At 38.0% G+C, this 20981-nt stretch overlaps 1 protein-coding gene across 13 annotated transcripts in view; it reads right to left on the bottom strand.

Annotated features, from left to right (window-relative positions):
• ARID1B (AT-rich interaction domain 1B) overlaps positions 1-20981 on the bottom strand; it is a 341753-nt gene that overhangs the window by 297881 nt on the left and 22891 nt on the right. For all 13 annotated transcript variants that reach the window (XM_064509114.1, XM_064509106.1, XM_064509110.1 and 10 more), the window contains one exon: positions 8506-8700. In XM_064509114.1, the coding sequence (XP_064365184.1) occupies positions 8506-8700 (195 nt within the window). The remainder of the gene's footprint in view (positions 1-8505; positions 8701-20981) is intronic.

Below are 20981 nucleotides of genomic sequence, written 5' to 3' on the forward strand. Positions count from 1 at the left end.
TGCTCTTAACACACAAAGGCAAAAAACATTACTAAGTAACAATACTTAAGAAGAAAAGGGTGGAGCATACAAAGAAATAAAAACAGGCACTTGCCAACTTTTTTTTCCTTCACAAAAGGCACTACAAGATTCAAAGATCAAATATTTACCAGCAAGAACGCGAGCATTTAACACATTTGCTCTATTCTGGGCAAAGCAATGAATAAGAAGCACAAGTACCAGGGAAGCTCCCAAAAGTGAGGTCACAAAAGGCAACAGAAGAATAAAACAGAAGAATTAAAGCCTACAAAAACTGAAGAAGCAATAGCTTTAAGTTATTCCTTAAGTTCTTAAACCTTTCTTTCATCTGTCTTGACAAACAATAAAACACTAAAACATTAAAGTATTTGTTAGGATCTTCACATGCCCCCAGTTAGGACAGCTATAAGGAGCAATGCAATATATAAATGTTTGTAGGTTTTAGAAAGAGTGACCTATAGAGAATGTTTAAAAGCCTTAAACATATTTAAGACTTTTTGAAAAGATTTTCTACTCACAGACAAATCTTAAAGTTGTAGGTGATGAAACATGCAATAACAACATTGAGACAGGTTGCTGAGGAGGCTTTGATTATACTGCACGGGATCTGCATCATTTAAGATTAGTTACATAAAAGAGGCATGGGAAATGTTTTCAATTCTTTTGCAGTACTTAATATGCTACTATAAAACTAATTTTTATCAAGTTTAGCTGAAGCTCAATCTAAGATGAATCTTAGTTTAAAAAAAAACGTTGGTGTTAGCAATGGGAGTCTAATCTTGAGTTACTCAAATATCAGATAACTTCTGAAAGATCTGTCCGTTCCAAGAAGAGAGCTACCTGTCTCTGCTCCACAGTTACCAAAGTGGAAGATTCGGGCTTTTTCATTCTGAATTTTTTTCAGCAGACTTAAAAGCCGATCCTGCCTACACTATGATCAACAAAAGGTATTTCACACAACCCCAGTAACGTGGCCCTGGAGTGAAATCCTAGCTCCACTGAAGTCATGACAAAACTACCAACTTCAGAGGAGGCAGGTTTCACCTTCTTATCTTTAGTCCTGTTTTCCACTGTGGGAAACACACTCCCTATTTCAAAAAAAGCAAATTCTACCAACTCCCTTGCATCCTCTGGGCAAGTTCAAATTTATGGACAACTGATGGTATCTTCTGAGAAACTTATATCAAGACTTACATAAAAATGCCAAATTGGCCCCTGGGGACAATACGAAAGTATGGTTACAAAAATCTTAACGTGTGCATGATGAGTCTGGATGTTATTTCCATAGTTTGGAATGCAAATTATTCTTTGATGAATATTATCAACAGAAAACTACTGTGGATATAGTATTAGGAGTAAGAGTTAATTATTCCTTACCTAAACTTTAAAACCCTCCTGGCACAATCATTATATGGCAGCTGCTGGAATACAGTAATGCAGCAGACTTTTCTGAAAGCAAGATGCTTATTTTACTTCAAATGTAAATAAACTTATGTCTCATGCTACCATGTAAAACGAGCTGTTCATAACTAAATGATTCTATACCTTCCTAGTGAAGCAGCAAACAGCTCTCTGTTCTCCATTCCTGATCATCCAAATCTGTTTCCTAACTCCAGTTTTGACTGACAGCTAATCCTTCCTAGTAAATAAAGTTCTCAGCAACAAAATAACTGCTGCTTCCTTAACAGCAATCCTTTTCAAAACCTCAACACACAGGGTTTGCAAGTTCTCACTCATGCCCCCCACTATCAAGCAGAACAACAAATGTTATTACAGCCATTAGATATTCAAACTGAAGTATAACCATTTTGCAATAACAAAAATAAATCTTATTTGGCATAATACGTTGATGATTCTTAAGCGCTTTCTATATAAATGTCAGCTGCCATTTACTCAATAATGAATGTAAAAATTAGCATTTACTGAACATCACTACATAGTAAGCGAAGGGATAAAACTGCTGATCCTGTCTCATTTCCAAGCATTCTATCACCAGCCAAAGGATTGGTGCTTTTTTTCTTTTCAACCTGCATTTTTTTTCTGCACAGCTTCAAAGAAATGACAGAAACTACTGAAATGTTTCTATTTACCATAATAATGCAATTCTGCTACTTTAGGGATTTTCTTCAGTAAACAGTGTCAGATGACCAGCATTAAGATGAAGAGCTAAGCTACCATAAAGACCACAAACTTATGCCAAATTTGATTCTGTGATTATCTGTAATCTATACTCACCTCCCTCTATAGAGTGAATTACACTCAATAGAATGGATAATTCTAAAGGAGACAATAAAACATAAAGCCTTATCCTGCCATGAACTAAAGTAGCAGCCTTTTTTTCAATTTAGTCAATGAGGCTTAGCGCCCGAAAGAAACACGCTAAACATTTTCCTACAATCCGCACAGTATTTAGCATTTTCCTAAATTTGAAACCTAAAAATCTAAAATGTACAATTGATTCTTAAAGATGACCTTACAAGGAAGAAAAATGGCTGTGATTTGTCATCCCTTTTTCTGATTTATGAAAGGAAGGATTCGAACTTTACATTCTCCAGGAAGTATTTTTTCTACTTATTTCAGGAGTTTGTTTGTTTGTTTGTTTTTTTCCCCCTGGAAGTTTATGGCAGTTTAACAGATGGTAGATACATCATTCAAATAAAATTTTATTGAGGAATTATTTTTATTCAAAGTATTAACATCTTTCTAATAGAAGAGGAAGTTGGGACATAATTTATCTTCCTTAAGAGTTTCAACCACTCTGCTTTCCAGGAATTACTAAGAAGGCCCATAATCCATAAGTGAGAGTGCCAACTTGACTTCCAGCAACAAAACAAAACAAAAAGCAAATATATAAACCATGGCAAATCAAACAAAAATCTGAAAAAAATATTTCTGAAACACACAATGATCAAGGAGTATGTATGTAAGTGTGTAATGCACCTATTAATCTTCAGGAAAAGGCAACACATCTCAGTGTTTTGTCTTCTGCTGGTTGTTTTTGAGATTCAATCATATTGATTCATTTTCTGCTTTTGCAAAATAAATAAGCAGCGTTTTCATTTTATGAAATGTGCCTACGTGCTCCCTCAACCCATACAAACAACACCTGTACTAAAAGCAGCTTATGGACACAAAAAAAGTACAATTTATTCAAAATTCTCTAGCTAGTGACAGCAATTATACACATAGAAGACAATAAATATTTCTATCACTTGACTAGTATTCACCGTACGTATGCATTAGATTCAAGTTATTAGTTCACTAGTAGCAAACCATTACAGAAAATCTCACTTTCTTAGCATACTCGAATCTTCTGGAATTAAAGTGATTTCAGAAAGTAACATACACACAACCAGCCACCACTAGTAAACACATTTGTGCTTGTGAGCTTTAAAATTCTACCTGCCAAGCCAACAGCCAATTGATTTCCTTGGCGTAAATTCGACATTTCCAATCTGGGACATTACCCAATACGAGCACTGTAAACCCTTTCCTAAATGAGGTAATCACATTGGTGCTGCTATAGCTCTGGTTGACTTGCAGTTTCCATTACAATAAATCCTTGCTGCACATTCCCAAACGTATTATAACTTCCCTGCACCTTAAAAGAAAAAAAAAAAAAAAAGTTTCTCGAAGTTGAAACCTGTTACATAAGACCTCAAAGGAAAAAGAAAATTGCCTTGCTTAATCCTCAGAAAAGTCTGCACTGAAAACAAAATGTGTCTCTCTGAAGGTCTACAGTTTCACTCTTTAAACTATGAGGAAGCTGACAAGGTTCACTTTTGCACTCTGCAAATAAATCAAGAATATTAAAAATGGAAAACGGACGTGATTAGCGCACTTTCATTTTAGAGTATTTATATATCAAAAAAGCAAGAAAGAAGAGACAGAGGCTCAAGCCTCATAACTGATCTAGTGCAAGCAGGCTCACAGCACGAAGTCAATTGCATAACTGGTAATGAAATGAGAAGTACTGAAGTATTAGCTTTTAAACAGTTACTAGGGATGGCCATTGTCCATACCTATGCTACTATCTTTTGTAAAGAATTTATTATGCATTGTATGAACATGATCGTATTTACACAAGATGCTGTTCCAGCACACTAAGTACACAAGAATTTTTAATGTATGCAAGTGTTAAGAAAAAAAGAAAAAAAATTAGGCAACGATCATCTGATTGAACAGGCACATTATACCATTCAATTCTTCCAAACACATCCACAAAACCAAGCCTTCAGCTTTTGCTGAAAACTACCAAAACCTATATGTGCTTATTTCAAGCAGCTAATTTTTAAGCTTTACAAAATTCAGCACAAAATAAAATATTACATGCTACTAACATGAAAAAGCAACACTGTCAGACAACTGCAGAAAAACCTTCTTTTAAAAGATTTTCTCATCTATTTATAGTAGAGCAATTATAACACTTTCCTACAGTGTGCAGTGCTAAACACAGAAGCACTCTGCAAAGACATCAGAACCAAACAGAGAAACTGCTTAAAGTTTCTCACTGGCATGGATAAGGTTCAACGGGAAGAGAAGAAGAGTGGAAGAAGAGAAGTTAAAGTTAAATGAAAAGGAAATTATTATTATGATTAGATCTTATTATTGACACTACAGTGAAAACATAACCTACAAATGTATTGCATAACTTTGCCTGAAGTTTGCTGATGCTCTGCCTCCCTGTGTATTAGGCTTCTTAGTTTTGACATTTCTTTGTAATTTTGAGAAATATCTGAGAGATTAGAAAATGAAAGTTAAACCTGAATTTATGTTTTTATGTTTTCTGTTTTTACATACATGCAGTAATCTCCCTCTGAAGTTCCAGCTAAGGAGTGCTATTAATCCTAAAATTACATTTGGTTTTGCTAAAAGAGGAGAGAGAGTGCATGAGAAAGGAGCATGAAGATTCACATGCAAGACAAGTGTTTTAAAACCTTGGGATGCAGACACTAGACTTGTTGCACCGTGTGTTCCAGTCGCACCGAAAACTGACGACCTCGATACAGGTGAACTTGCCCCCAGTTTTCCCTTGCCTCCTTCCCCTTTCCTCCCACTGAAAGGGGAGGGGGAAAAAAGAAGAAAACCAGAAAAGCCTCCTAACAACATATAAAAAAACCTCTTTGTAAGTAATTCATTGAATATACATACTAACGCCTTCTGCCAAAAGAAGCACAAACTGTCAAGTCTGCAATCCTATAAATAGGGTATTTGACTATTCTGGCAATATCTTCCTTTCTTATACTTTCCCTTTTATACAGATGAACTTACCAAACCATTTGATTTTTAATCTTCTGGGCCATTTAGATAATTTGACTAAAATCAGTTCAAATACTTCAAATATTTATCTGACTCATGCCGCGTTAACTGGATCTGCCCCTAAAAACCTGACAAAGCACTGCAGCACTTTTTCTTCAACAATTGCTTAGCTTTTTGATGCAACAAGCTATAATGCATCTTTGCATGAGAATTCTGAATCTTCACTGTCAAATGTCAGAGAAGAAAGTGAAAACTCGGGTTATCATTAGTTTCACCATAGTTTTACCTCTCTTCCTTACACGTTCATCTATGTACCTCGAATGTTTTAGCTTTGGTTATACTAGTGAGTGATGCAAAAGGATTATCTACCTTTCAAATTTTGTCCCTTATAGAGGGCCTAGCGTTTTGTTCTGGGGCTTGACATTTATTAACTCATAGGAGATTTCTTGTTCAACTGCTTGGAAGATCTGGTCTCTCTCTTCATAGCATCCTTTGTACCCATTTCACAGAACATATCCTATACTTTCTTCAACATACAAATATCCTCCAATTTCCATGCAGAATTGTAAGAAAATTTAGGGTTTTATTTCCATCTTCCTATTTGATATCAAGCATGCCCAGGACAAATGGTTGCTGTGAGAGAATGTCTGCAGCATTACATAGATATAATTCCTTTTTAACAGGTTAGCAGCCAATGTTCACACACACAGAGCAGATGTGTAGGATGAGTGCACCTGGTAACATCTATACATCTTTCATTCTGTTTAATCTTTTACTGCTTACACCAGAGGCCTCCCTTCTTCAGAGGTCTCTCCTATACCTCTGGACAGCAGGCTGGAACACGTGGCTTCCAATAGGAATACATTACTCTCCGTTTAGATATAGCTAGCTGTTCTATGTCATGTTGTAGCAATTATCTTCATTTCTATCACTTCCATTAATTTACTTGGTTCTGTAGGGTGTTATTTTTCATCTTTAGTTCTTCATTTGCAGGATCCAGCAGCAGAGCCTGCAAGTCAAAATCTGTCAAGTCCCATAGTTCTAACCTCAAGCCATGACAGTCGCTGACAAAGAGCCAGACTCACACTTCAAGGTCTTCTTCGAAATTCTAAAATCCTTACAGCTTAACAAAAAGCCTGCTCATTTCATCCAAGGAAACAGAACTGACACCCTCAACTATCTCTGGGCAACAGCAGACTATAGCTTAAAATAAGAACAACCTCCCTCATAAACGTTTCCCTCCCTTCCTACAGTGTGACACTTCCACCCTCATAATCCATCTACCCAATGCTCTCTCTGCCCAGTACTTAAATCTGAACGACGTACATATTTAAGGCCCAGTATTTCTTAACTGAACAAGTTTTCGGAAGTGCCTCGTGCTTTTGATTAATTCATTGTGACACTGTAAAGGCCTCCAATTTTCAGAAAGTGCTGAGATTCATCTTCTGAAACTTTTGGCAATATTATTTGTTTTATATACTTTATATCTAGAAGTAGGTACACGCTATGCAGCCAATTTTAACAAGCATAGCTAGGCTCTTCTTATTTAATATTCATGTCACAGGAGTAAAAATCCAGCCAGGAATCAAACTGTGGCATCCTGTGCCAAAGACAACTTACCACTCAGCTGGTAAGTTGGCAATTCAATTTACAAACCTGCATTCCTGCATTTTAATCCTTTGTAGAAGGTGGTAATATATGAGCAATATGAAAAGAACTGGATTCAGATCATTAGAGGTTCACAAACCAAACACGCGAAGCTTTGGAGGCCGTCCAAAACAAAATCATGCCTAGGTGGTGATGTCCGTTCAATAAAAATTCAATGTCATAATTATCCTCTCACTTCTTCCCCAAAGAGCATTAGTGCTCAGAACTGTACTGCTGCTCAGCCAATTATATTAATGCTGTTAGAAGACAGAGAGGGCCAGCAGCCAATCACTGTGCCAGGTCACTGCCTGCTGACAGATAATTTACAATTATCAAGCAATTAGCAAATGAAGTGAAAATTCAACACTCATCTCCACATAACACAGAATAACTCATTTAAAAATTAAAAATATGTTCTAATAACTTTTTTTTGGCCACAGCTACACAGAACAAAATAAAGCCTTTTTTCTGTTTCACCCTCTTTCACTTTTGACAAAACGCTTTGCCGTCTTAAGCCAGCAACAGAATATATTGTTTGCCATTTCTAAACTAAAGAACCTCTTCTTAACAAGTAAATATCTATTCAACAAAGAATAAAAATGAAAACAGATGACAAATGGTACTACTCACCCAACTAGTGTATTTGAAACTACCAGTAATTAGCCACTTGATGAACATCCTGTGCCAGTACATGGGTAACAGAATCAGCCAGAAATACCCCTATGTGTCAGGCAGGTCATTATTTGCGGGGGCGGGGGTGTGTGTGTGTGTCTATATTTAACAATAAATGAAGTAAAAATAAATTCATCTGCAACCAGTTAGAATTCCCTCTTAATCCTAGTAAAAGCAATCTAGCAAAAATTTGTCAACATAATTTTTGAATAACCTTGCTTTATCTTCACTGCTACAAAAGAACTACATCTTCCTTAGTATACACTAACAGCATCAGTAATTAACCCTCTTTAAATGGGTAGGAAAACAGCAGAAAAGGTCACCATCTAGCAAAATCTAAATAGATCAAAGGAGATTCTTATACGTCCTCTGATACCAAAAAAAGCCAACTATTTAAAGAGCTGATAAGAGGGAAAAGATAGAAAAACTACAGAAAGCTCTTATCGAAAGGAAGAAAAAATATCAGCTGAAGTAAATATGTAACCCATTTGTACGCAATGCACAACACTAGTCTTGCTGAACTGATGCAAGCTTGAGCTTTTCATCTAAACCTATCTGAGAGGGCAAGAGAGAGAGAGAAGTGGAATAATTAAAAACAACAAAAAAAAAATCAGAGAAATATACAAGGCTACATGATGTCAACTGGGAAAGAAAGCTGATGGTGTTCAACATATTCCTTGCTCCAAAAAGATACCAACAACAAAATAAACTCTTTCCTGATGGTGTGAAGTTTCAGAAAATTTTAAGCTGTCAACATAACATATTTAGTTTTAAAACAGTCCTTCACCCTCATTCTGAAAGAGAAATACTTATGTCCAAATTTTTTTCTTGCACCCTCTGCATTACCACAATCTCAGAAGGGAAGAGAAGGAGGGAAACCAAAGCAACACAGAAAAATCCTCCACAAACCTGTTGCTGTGGATACTGCATTCCTCCCATGGCTGCTGGGGCCCGGCCCTGCATTCCCACTGGATAGCGCTGGGGGCCGGGAGGGCCGTACGCCTGCCCAGGGTATGGGCTGCTCTGCTGTGTCTGAGAATGAGGGTTATTGCCCATTCCATACAACTGAGGTCTCTTCATGACCATTGGATCCATCGGACTGCCCTGTGAGGGATCAAGAGAAGAACGACTTTAAGAAGACTGGGAGGGAGAGGTCAGAACAGTCATGTTCATTGTGGGTAGATTACATATACATTTCTTCAATATGTTCTACCTTTCTTTTGAACACATCAGACGTTGACTGGACATACAAACAGGCAAAGTACCATACTCTAGTACTCATATGGATTAGAAGGGCTTTTGAAAGGTGAGTTTGGGACTTCCATTATGGGGGGAGTGGGGGGGAGAGAGGCAAACCTGCACTCAAATTTAGAGGTTGTCTCTTACCTACAAAAAAGCAGATATGATAACTTCCTTAAAAAGTTAAACTTAAGAAACAATTAAGCGTACTGTTGTAAACTAATCAGCAACATTGACTTCAATGTATAAACATAATCACGTCCATCAACAGAGACGCAAGTAACGGGCAAACCTTTTAATCTCGAGAAAATGAAAAAAAAAGTTTCCAAGAAGTGCAATGCATGCAGAACAATGTATTTCAGAGCTCTGATATCACTGTCATGTGCACTAATAAGCTTTCAGATCATAAAGCAACTCGTAAGCCACATTCCACACGAAAATTTATTTGCCTCCTTAACAGACCTCAGAAAATCCAAACTAAAATCACTGATGGAGGGGGATGGGAGGCAAGAGATGGAAGCCTTATTTTTAGATTTTTTGGCAGGACTTACCAAGCACCGTAAGAGTTTCAGGACTGATGTCAACCATTGTGTGGCATTACTCTCATCTTTTATTAGTGAGGACTAACTGAACCACAAAAAAATACCGTACTTTGTCAAGTGTAGCACTGTAATGTTAATATGACATCTATTTTTTAATTCCAGTGTGCCAGTTATATTCAGACTCACACACACACAAAGCCTTTAAAAAAGCCTGTAACAATCTTACCTTAATGAAAGTGATTCCCCTTGCCTCTCCTCCCAAGGAAAAAGATCCATTAATTCATCCAGCCAGTCTATCCCTGAGGAGCAGGGCAGCTCCCCATAGCACATTTTTATGTTTTCCTAAAATGTACTGTTCGCTAGTCTCATTTTAAAGTATCCTACATAACATGGCTTCCATAGCTCCTTTTTGGCTACAGTCACTATCTGACAAGTTAAATTACTTCCCCCCTGCCATCCCTAGCACTTCCCACTGTTGCTGTTTGTGCCACTTAAACACTGTTTTTCTCAAACACACACTAGGAATATCCCCTCCAAACTTGTCACCACTTTACCAAGCTATTATATTTTGTTCTTACTATTCCTTCATTGCAAGTGAATTACTCAGACGTTCTTACTGTTTTCACTGGCTTTGCTCTCCCTACCTTTAGCAATACCTATTTGCTTGGAAGGTGACCCAAACTGATTATATTCCAAATGTGGCTATACTACAGCTGCGTAGGTGGAAATTATAACCTCCTTCATGACATAACACCTCCATTCACTTCAGGAGCACGGCCCTTTTTTGCTACCATACTGAATTGCATACTCGCTTCTATTTTTGGCTCAATATTAGTAAGCATTTTTTCCCTTTTAATATTTGGCTTTTTAAAGGCCAGATGACAAGTTTCTATTTTTCACCACTAACTGTCTCTGGATAATTTACTATTTATACCTCATACTTTAAAACCAAACCAACAAACAAACAAACAAACAAAAAAAGATCAATGGCCCCCAAACACTTGAGGCCATCAGACCCTTGACAACACTATTCTTTTCATGGGACATTTTGCACTCTCGACAAACTTTTAACTGAAAACACCACAGACGCACAGGTTCAGCAGACCAACCAAAGATTCCTCCTACAGGTTCCCAAGGGCCAAACGAAGTATCACTGCTACAGGCCAAGATACTTTAACTATATTCAGTGTTCTAATGTTCATTCAATTTAACATCTGTTGCATTCCCCTTCCGAAATACAAATTTTGGTTTAAGGCGAGTCTTGAGTTTCCTTTAGGAGATTCTTACGAAGCCCAACAGTGCTGTTTACTGCTACCATCTTCTGTTTCAGAATATTATATCTAGGCCTCGATTCCTGTAACAATGTTTACTCAAATTCAATTTTAATCAATTTGAATGTAGCATTTTCTGTTCCACATCCAATACTTAACTAGAATGCTGGTAGTTACAGTTAAAATAGTCTGACACTTTCCATTATGAAGACTATTTTCAGGTGCATATAAACTTTGCCAAACTTCAAGCATTTAGGCTGAAATTTTCCAGGCCATATGTATGCCTGAGGCTGAAATTCTCTGGAAAATTCAGCAAAAACAGTTCAGTTATGTCTTAGAATAAGGTCACAGAAAAATACATCATTTATGTTCTTACATAAAATACTTAAAAATACCTCTTGAATAGCATACTTTGGGGCAGAGAATTAAAATTTGTTAGGGTGACACTGGATTTTATAGAAAAGCAAGAACCATACCCCTGCAAAGAACATCTAAATTTCACCAGGTTATTAGGAGCACAAAAGGAGGAAATCAGAGAGCACGAGTGTCATGGAGCACAGGGAGGCTGGATCAGAGAAGTTACAAGGCTGTAAGGAGGCAGCCTGAAATTTGCCGGACAAAGAAAAAAGGACAGCGGGTTAAGAAAAGCAGTGAAGACAGAACTGAGGCAGGAAGAGTTGAAGGGAACCAGAAGAAATAAGGCCAGGAGGTTCAATGGATATGGGCTGAAGAGTTTGTGTCCACTGGACTAGCAGTTTCCAACTGGTGGAGGTTTTTCATTTGTTCGTTTGTTTGAAGAGCAAGCCTCACTGCCATTTCACCATTCCTTCCCTTCTTCTCCCCGGCCTGCTATCTCTTTACCTCTTTTTTCTTCCTCCTCTCCGGGACAGCTGCTCCTCTTCCCTTCAGAGGACATGAAAGCTCAAAATGGTGGAGGGATGAAGAGCCTGAGATAATACAGGAACTTCACAGTCACCAGAACTGTAGGTGACTGGCACAATGCTGCCACTGAAGAGAGCTGTGGTCACTGGACTATGGGGATGAGGAACCTGGAAGTACTCCGAACTTCCTGCGGGTACTGCATGAAGATCAAGGACTGGAAATCTCAACACGAGAGGGCTAGACTGAGAGAGTAGTAAATATGACCAGGCAAATTACTGGGACAACCCAGAGAGACCCAACCTAGCTGTCAGTGCTGCTTGTTCCGTCTTCCCTCCAAGGTGTCTGGGGAAGAACAAGCAGCATTACAGTAGAGACTTCTGACCATCTTTAGGATTGGAGGAGTAAAACTGTGGCACTAAGTAACAAAATCCACTGACACAGCAGGCAGAAGACAGAAGGAAGGTCCAGCTTCACCCTACTGCTTTCTTCTCCAGAGAAGCATGAGGAAGCAGGTGGGAATAAGAGCACCACTAAGCGTAGCTGAGCACTGTACCCACCTGAAACATACTCAGGCCTAGCCAGGGAGGTCTGCCCCACTGTTTGAGAACACTGCACTGTAAATACCACATGAAAAATGTGATCTGAAAAGAAACCTAAATATATGAAAAGTCTCAACAATCTTCTACTGTCAGAGAACCCAGTGAAAAAGCACATCTCATCTCCATGCACTGGCTGATCCCTACAAAGGCTGCCAACCTACCAGTGGTATTACTTACTCCTACTCCTATTACTGTTTAGATTAAACCACAATTGTCTGCACAGTGCAGCTAAAGGTCACCTGCCAGTGACTCAGAGGCCATCAACATATTTCTGCAAGACTGCTACTTCGCCCTTCCTCAACTTAAAAGAGTATTACCATTGCAGAGTTACGTACCAAGAAGTTAAGAATTGTTAGAATTAAGTTTGCTCATGCAACATGAAACTTGGCTCCTTCACAGATATAACTCTGTCAGTCTTTAAGTACAAGATCACACTTTTTTTCCTCCCAGGCACAAGATGGGCCTACTCTAGGGATGAGTCGATATCAGTGTAGTGAAGGAGACTGGTTTGTGCCATAGGATCAAACACTTCAGTTGCTGCAGAAGTTAGAAGATGGGCAGTGAATGAAGTAGAAGATGACAGAAAGAGGAAAGATGATCTTTTGACTAACATAGCTGTACGTTGCTCATGCTGAACTGGATTCTACCCCTGCAACTGCCACAGTTTATGTAATGCTGAATAAATCATTAAAACCCCAAATTTTCAAAATTTACCAATGCATCGCTTGTTTCCTGACTTGAAATCACAGGATATAATTTACAGAAATTCTGCATATTGACAACTGCGACTACTTTTGAACTTAATGAAAGACATGCTTTGAAGGTGTTTTCAAAAGCTACGTGTTCCAGAAAGTTTAACCAATAGCCATCATAAACATGCCACCCAAAATTCCTATGAGAATGCCTCAGTTTCCCAACTGTAAAAACGGGAAAAAAAAAAACCACCCAAAATAAAAAACACCATCTCATCACCAGAAAGGTGATTTTAGAGTTTAATATGACTGTGATCAATATCATAGAAAACTCTCACAAGAAATGAATTTTGTCTTCAGAACAGCATTTGAACAGTGTACAGGAAACAAGATCTGGAGTCATACAACAGGGGGTGGGGGGGAAACAGCTGCTCACTGAGTACTGTGTTTTCTTTATAGCGGAGGTACAAAATTAATTACAACTTTTTCTAACTTTAATGCATACACAATTTTCAGCTTTAGCATTCTTCTAAACTTATTTTTATTTTTATAGCAAGAGAGTTTCTTTCAGCCATGGTGTTTTAAAAAGTTAATTAGTTCAAAAATACACATTACAATCCTATCTGGAGGTTACTTTAAAACGAGTTCAAACTTTTTTTTTTAAATAATATTAGTGCCAAGAGTTTTCAAAGACTAGTGTTAGAGTGAAGGATCATTATGACAAGTCTAAATCTCCTCATTTTAAATATCAACAACCAACCCCTCCACACCTGCTCTCTAACATTGTTCAAAAAAGACAGAGTTGCTGTAACTGCATCCTGTTCCTCCAAAGATCGTTGGACACGTATCATCAGGAACAGATGATGCAAACATTTTGACATCTTTCATGCTTTGACGTACTTAATTTAGTAAAAGCTGTATTACAGAGTTTTAATTACTTTTTCATTCTATTTTAGCGTCATTGCAGTGATCAATATCCATTTCGTTTCCCCTCATTTACAGCAGGACCCAAATTTCTTTAGTGCTATTTTACCCCCAATACATGCATTACGTTTTTAGCAATTTAGCTGGTGTTTGCTCATTCTGTGTTTTACTGCTGTATTTTGCCAGGCAAGCCTGAGTGGATTCTGCATTTTGCTTCTGGTTCTGCACCTCCTCTTCAGCTTATCATGTTTTATTTAAACTCTGGACAGATCTGCAGTTCCTTAAAATACTTCAGTCTTGTTCTTTTTCTCAGTCCACAGTAATACTTTAATTTATAACCTCTTTATTATAGTGCCTATCTTATGTCAGTATCAGATTCATTTGCACAGGTAGTAACAGGCTCTGTAGCAGCAGTACAGTTCACAATAGTCCTTGCCTACCATGTGTCTTGTGAGTGCGTTGTAACACTCAACAGAAGCTTTGCTAATGCTTTCAATAGGGCGCAGGTTTCATTTCCAGTCTCTAGACCAAACCCAACCAGGAAGGCAGGATCAGAAAGCCGACACTGCCTGCAAAGAGTGACAATCTTTCTCTGCTACCTGCTCCTTTTTTCTGTGTTTTGTGTAAAAAGAATATATAAGCTCAGCATCACTGGTATAAGCAAAACCAGAAAAATTAATATTTACACCCACTTGTAAGCTCAGTATCACTACCATTTCCACTCTTCTCCTAAATGAAACTATCAAATAAGTCACCTACCCTGAAGTATCTGAAGATTCAATCTTACTTTTTGCTAAAGTAAGAGGAAAAAAATTGTATGTTCTGTCATCATATAACCAGTGTTTTCCTGGATATGTCATTTCCACTAAGCTCTGAGGCAGGGTGCACATCAGAATAATTTTAGCAGCAGCCTGACCAAGATGTATTGGGCTCTTCCCTCTGGGAAATTACCTATGTCAAGTATGCATAATATATACACTATTATATTGAGTTATCAATGTATAGTCTGCTTTTAACCCTAAAAATTTAATTTGAAAGACATTTAGGAACAGCACTGATCACATTCCCAAAATACTACCCTCTGCCATTTCAAGATGCCAGAAAGAACCCTGCCACTGAAGTCCTGGGGCACAGGAGAAGGGGAGACACTTCTTGACTTGAAGGGGGCCACAGTGGGATTTGGAGATGGTGTAGTTCTTACATGAGGCAGACAGAACAACTCACTAGAAGACAAGTGTATTCATATAACTACTCTTCAGAGTGAAAGTGTGCTTTTTTTGTTTGTTTAAACAAAAAAAGTTGAAAGAAGCACTGGTTTGGCGGACAACAGCAAACACTGCAATTTAAAGTGACTATAAGGCAGAGTGCATCCCAGCAGCTAATGCTACATCATTTGTGCCTATAACAAAACAGCATAAACTCAACACTCTCAAATGGGCTTGCCCTCAAACTCCTAGAGCTACTGAACACAATAACTCTTTGTTTATTCACTGATCTGGAGCCAAACCTTCTGTCTCTGTATTAAAAAAAAAAAAAAAAAAAAAAAAAAAAAAAAAAAAAAAAAAGCACCTCTTTATTAATACCAAAGCCTTGAAACCTCATAATAAAGACAGCTGACGATCAGCTACCGACACTCCGAGGAAGACGGGCATGGAGCTCTCAGCTCTAGGTCAGGCAGCAAGTTACAAATTTATCGCTAGAGATAATCACAAGTATTCACTATAATACAATGACACAGCTGGCATGAGGACGCAACTGGGGAGAAGATAATCCATTCCTAGATAATGCCATCATTTGTATGAACACGTACAAGGACTTCTCAGCCAATGCTTTTACACGACAAAAGCGTATCAAAACACAGCTCTTGCTATGTGTGTTTTAAATATCATTTAAGAAGCAAATTACTATTAAAAAGTAGTAATGTATGACATTAAAATCTGACTTGCATTAACATTAAAATTTGAAAGGTGGCAGGCAACATGCTTCCTGTTTTTCTGAAAACGCTTTACTAAAACTTAAAAAATGTCCACTGCACAAACACAACAGGGAATACGCAAAGACAAAGAGTCAAGATCACCATAAGCCTATCATGAAGGAAAATCCAGTGAATGAAGCAGCGTATCCTAGCACAGGAAAATTTGATATTTTTTGTTAAATCTGTCTTCTCTGCATATTGGATGATTTCAGCTGCAGGGAAACCTCAGAAATATGATTTGCCACTCAAAACAGAAAGTATGTCATTAAAGAAGGGGAGAAAAAAAGGAAATCAAAACTATGGCCAACCAAAAATTAACTACTACTCCACTATAATGTATATGAATAATTATACAAGCAAGTGTCTTTGGGGGTTGTGGGAGAAGGTATTTATATTTTTGTTTCCCAGTTTTCTTCCAGGTCCCTTTTACACTGCCTAAAAACTGGAAGGTCTGCAAGTCAACCATCCTCCAGTTTGTACACGGATAAACCTAAAATGACTACTGAATGAACAAATCACAACAAACACAGCGAAAGAAAGAAATTTGTTTTTAAATGAACTACATAAAAGTAACCTCTTCATGTTGCTTCCACAGGTGCAAGCAAAGGTTAAGACAACATCAAAAAGCATTTACACACAAATACCATGACTGCTCTGAAGCCAATGGAAGGCATGTCATCCGTCCCCATCATGCTTGAATCCTGTAACTCACTTTCTTAATTCCAGGCTTCTTCTAGGAGGACTCAGAATGATCTTCCTCTCTTTATATTTGTTTTTTTCTGAATGGGATGCTCAATACAAAGGAGACCATTTTCCTTTTGGCACGCAGAAGCTCTGGTCTCCTACCGTCAAAGTGTTCTCCAGCAAGTCAGCAGTAACTTCTAGTGGGACAGAAGCTAAGGGCTCTTACAGACGTCTTATAGCAAATCCATCTGCAGCCATCTGACATATCATTTCCAGCTGCCTGTCCTACTTCCTGTCAGATCATGTCCATGATTCAGGTACCCCCATTCACAGTCCAGCATCTGAACTTTAACTGCCAGCGCCGGATGGTTTTGCATTAATAGAACAGCTTTGGCACTGCAGCACATGAGACATGGACATGCATCTCTTTCTGCTACCAAAATAGTTACCTTTGGCAGGAGAGCAAGGCAGATAACTAGGGAAAAAAATATCTTCAAGTCCTCAGGCTAGATTCACCAGAGGATGCATCACAGCCCTAAGGCCTCCTCAGTGCTACAGTTCAACAAGAAAAAGAAAATCCATTCATAACCCCACAAAATTGTAAGTCAAAAAAAGAAAAACCCCACCCAAAATACCAATTACTTCTATTTTGTCTGGCAATGAGGTTCTCAGCTTCCTAGACAAGTAAACACCTTCACTGACTGTGCATGGCTGCCATCTGGAACTCCAAAAAGATTCCCTTACCTACTTTGTAGAGCTCTTACACAAACACAGGGTTAGATAGACAGAAAAGGATGTACTAAAAATAGTGTCTGTTGGGCAAGGAGCAGAGAGCAGCCTCGAATGGAACGAGGGGAGCTCTGCAGGAAGGCTCCCTGCAGAGACGTTTTGGAGTAGGAAAGAAAAATATAGAGAGTCCTGATAACTGATAATTGACAAAAGGAGAAAAAAAAAATCCTGCACCTACTTCAAATTAAGGGAAAAAAAATCTTACTGAAGATAATAAAAATTCAAGTAGATTTGAAACGCCTCCTCGGTTATAGTTTTATTAGCAAAAGTAAAAGCAATGATTAAATGTGTTCAATTGCTGTAGAGAAAAAGCTGAGAAAGCGACATTATCAATACTGGGGAGAACAGTGTGCCCACAAAAATGTATAACCAATCACAAATAGGTCATAAGCCAGAAGTACATACAGTTAGTTGCAGATTTTTTCCACTCCAAGTGTTATATATAGTTCTGTATTCACACACACTCTGTACGTACACGTACGTACACGTACGTACACACACACACTGGTCATATATCCTCCGCATTTATGGCAAATTATTAATCAAGTCCCACCTGAAACAATTTGTTAAATTGATTTTAATCACTGGGCCTCTCATGTGAAGCTTTGTATAATCAGCATTTCATTTACAAAATTAATTGCCTGATTGATTCTCAAGAGGCAGTAGCTGTCATTACACTGCTGTCATAACTTTTGAGTAGGGGTGTCACAACAGAGACTTCTGACAGTATGAAGAGCACTGCTATTTAAAAATTGAGGGCGGGGAGGTAGGGGGGAAACAAATACAGTGATTTTACAGAACTGCTCTTTAGCCTGATAGAATGTTAAAACCATTTCCTATCAGTTTCAGACAGCCTCCCCATTTTCCATTCACTGAATTAATGCGCTGCTCAGCTATTCAGTCTCTTTTCTTAGAAGCAGGTCCATTTAATTCAATTTTATCATAGTTGTGGTTGCATAAAACGAGTTTGTTGTTGAATATATGAAAGATTTAATCAAAGGCCATTCTTAAGGTTATTTGTGGAGCAGAATTTGACTTTCAAACATGCAGAACTTTTTTCACATCCACAACCTTTTAGGAAGCTATTTTCAATTAGATTTTTTTGTTTTTACACAAAGCAAAATGTAACTTTACAGAACTTTTATCTATGCACTCTTTCGTAAAGCTCCCCCTCCACCCACACTTTAAAGTTATGTAAAACCTCAAAGCTCTACCAAAGTTGAAAGCAAAGCTTCTATATTTGCGTATACTTCTATAACCCATAGCTACTACATTCTTGGAAAAGACCAATGTTCTGGAGAGGTTGTGCAGGCCAATGCTTAAGGCACTGAGTCATAAGACAGGACTTCTATTCCTGGCTCAGCAGCTGACCTGCTATGCAAACATGAGCACATCACTTCACCTTTCTGTGACTGCGTTTTCACTCTCATAATAACACGCATTACAAGCACTCGTAACAAGGAACAGGATGAGAAGACTTCAGGGAGACCGATTCAATTATAATCAATGAGGAATAGGATTAGGAGTCAAAAATACGTGGGCTAAGGCAAAGGAAAGCTCAAAAACGTTTTTAAAAGGAGAAATATTGTAGGTTGTACCAATGTACTTAAACTTTCAAAGGAAAAAAGTGTCTGGAATTTTTTTTTTTTTAAAGCAAAAACTTAAGTTTCTCCTAGATCACTTGGAAAACTACTAATACCTTTCAGAAATTGACCTGCTTCTCATATAACTCCAAAAATAAGCCCCTCAACCTCTCAAATTCCACCCTATGCACTGTATTTCATCAAATACTCCTGAATGAAACAAAATTTGAACTTTCTAGGTCAAGCTCCAAGATGACTGTATTACAAAAAAAGCAAATGATGACTATTCAAAGAGTTAGTTATACTCACTGCTGAGATCTGTCATGGACTTCACCAGAAAGCAATTCCAGGATAAATCAGAGTCCAGGTTATGCTACAATCTAACGCATATTCCAGAAATCACAGACCCACCCCAAGCTCTAACTCTCATCTCTGACTGCTGGGAAAGAGACTTTTGACTCTTTTCTGAGCTTCTCTGCAAAATGCCCTGCTGATCTCTTCTATGCACACAGCGCAAGTTGCTTTGGTATGAAGAGACTGATGAAATGTGTTTTCCCTTTTTTGCATGTCTCCCAGTTCATGATGAATAAAATTAAAAAAAAAAAAAAAGCGCCTTAGAAAATAGGTAGAATACTGGTATAAAAAGGCATAAAAGGATTACAGAACGGAAAACTCCACGGGGCAAAAGCAAGCAGGAAGTCATTTGCCTTGTTCATAGAGAATCTCAACATGAGATTGCAACTACGGGAAGTTCACAAAGTTCTGGCCCCACTGAGAAAGGGTCAGCAAAGAGTTATAAACAACAATTCCTCTGCCACACTGGGAAGACAGAAGCCTCAGAAAAAGGAGAAAAATCATTCACCCTGCCCATACTAAGAAAATGATAGGAGACTGGGATGTTAAAAAAAGAGTGTAAAGCACTGACTTGCTGTATTGATTGATTTCCTGCCTCACAGCAGGTAGCTACTCATTAATACAGCATTTTCTCTTTTCAACCCTAACAGTTTTTCTTATTATTTATTATGTAAGAACTGGTTTTAATTAAATAAGAAAACAGGGAAAAGCCCCTAGCTAGCGCCAATATATGCAAAATTCCTAAAGGATATTTTTAGGATCAGGATAATTGGAAGGCAAATTCAGATCTTTAACAGAAGCCCTGTCACTTCTTCAACTGCCAAGAAACTGTTTCTCTTTTAACATATTTTCTATGTTAACACTGTTTCCTGTAAAGGATGAAAAAACTTGGTTATAAATAGTACAAAAATACAGTAGTCACCTGGAAACGAACTGGTTCACTTTCTTTCACCAGTTGTTCTTTAACAGTGTCCATATAACATTGGTTGAAGATCACAAAAAACCACAGCCCCAGTCGGAGAAACGAACAGCAGCGTCAGCTCAGTTAAAGGGCCAACAAGATATAGATAATCAGTTAAGCCGTCTGGAGCTAGACGCCTCTGTGGCGGACCCAGAGCAGCAGAATTTTGGTGACCAATTGCCCATTATTATTTTGCATTTGCAACTGCTCATTATTATTTTGCACTTGGTGAGCACTTTTTCTGCATTTTGAGTGCAGTCCTGATGTTATCAGGAATATGAAACTAATTTTCTGGGAAGAAGCAAAACAAACAAAAAATTCACCAGCAGCAGGTGGTTTAAAGCATTAGGAAGTATTTTTTTTCAGTAGTTAAACAGCCAAATAACCAGAGAAAACTACAGTTATGAGAGGAGATGTAGTTTATTAATTCAAAAACATTTAAAAGTTAACTAATAAATCAGAAGAAATAGACTGAAGGTCAAAGCCGCTATACTACTTGAGCGAACAATGTGATTGGAAACCGTGAAATTCACACACATGCCTACATCCACATTAGCTCTTTTGTATAATGTAACTGATTCCCAAGTATCATTTTACAATTCTGATTAGGCCTTACAAAAATCTTGTTTATTAAATTGCTTTCTTTAGGCATGCACAGCTGCTAATTTGTTTCCAACTAAATCATGTATCATCTGAAAAAGATTACACTGCAACAGTGAAACAACACTCCTGGGATTATGCTTCATCTGGATTTTGGAATTAAAAGGACAAATATTACAACAGTTGTAAACTTCCCTTAAAGGCAGTGGGAGAGGGGGAGACACCTTGCACGAGGGTAATGCTAGACAGCACAATCGGTGCACCTAGCAGCCATGGGAGGAGACCCACAC

This window comes from Dromaius novaehollandiae, chromosome 3 (genome assembly GCF_036370855.1).
Source record: "Dromaius novaehollandiae isolate bDroNov1 chromosome 3, bDroNov1.hap1, whole genome shotgun sequence".
Classification (NCBI taxonomy): Eukaryota; Metazoa; Chordata; class Aves; order Casuariiformes; family Dromaiidae; genus Dromaius; species Dromaius novaehollandiae.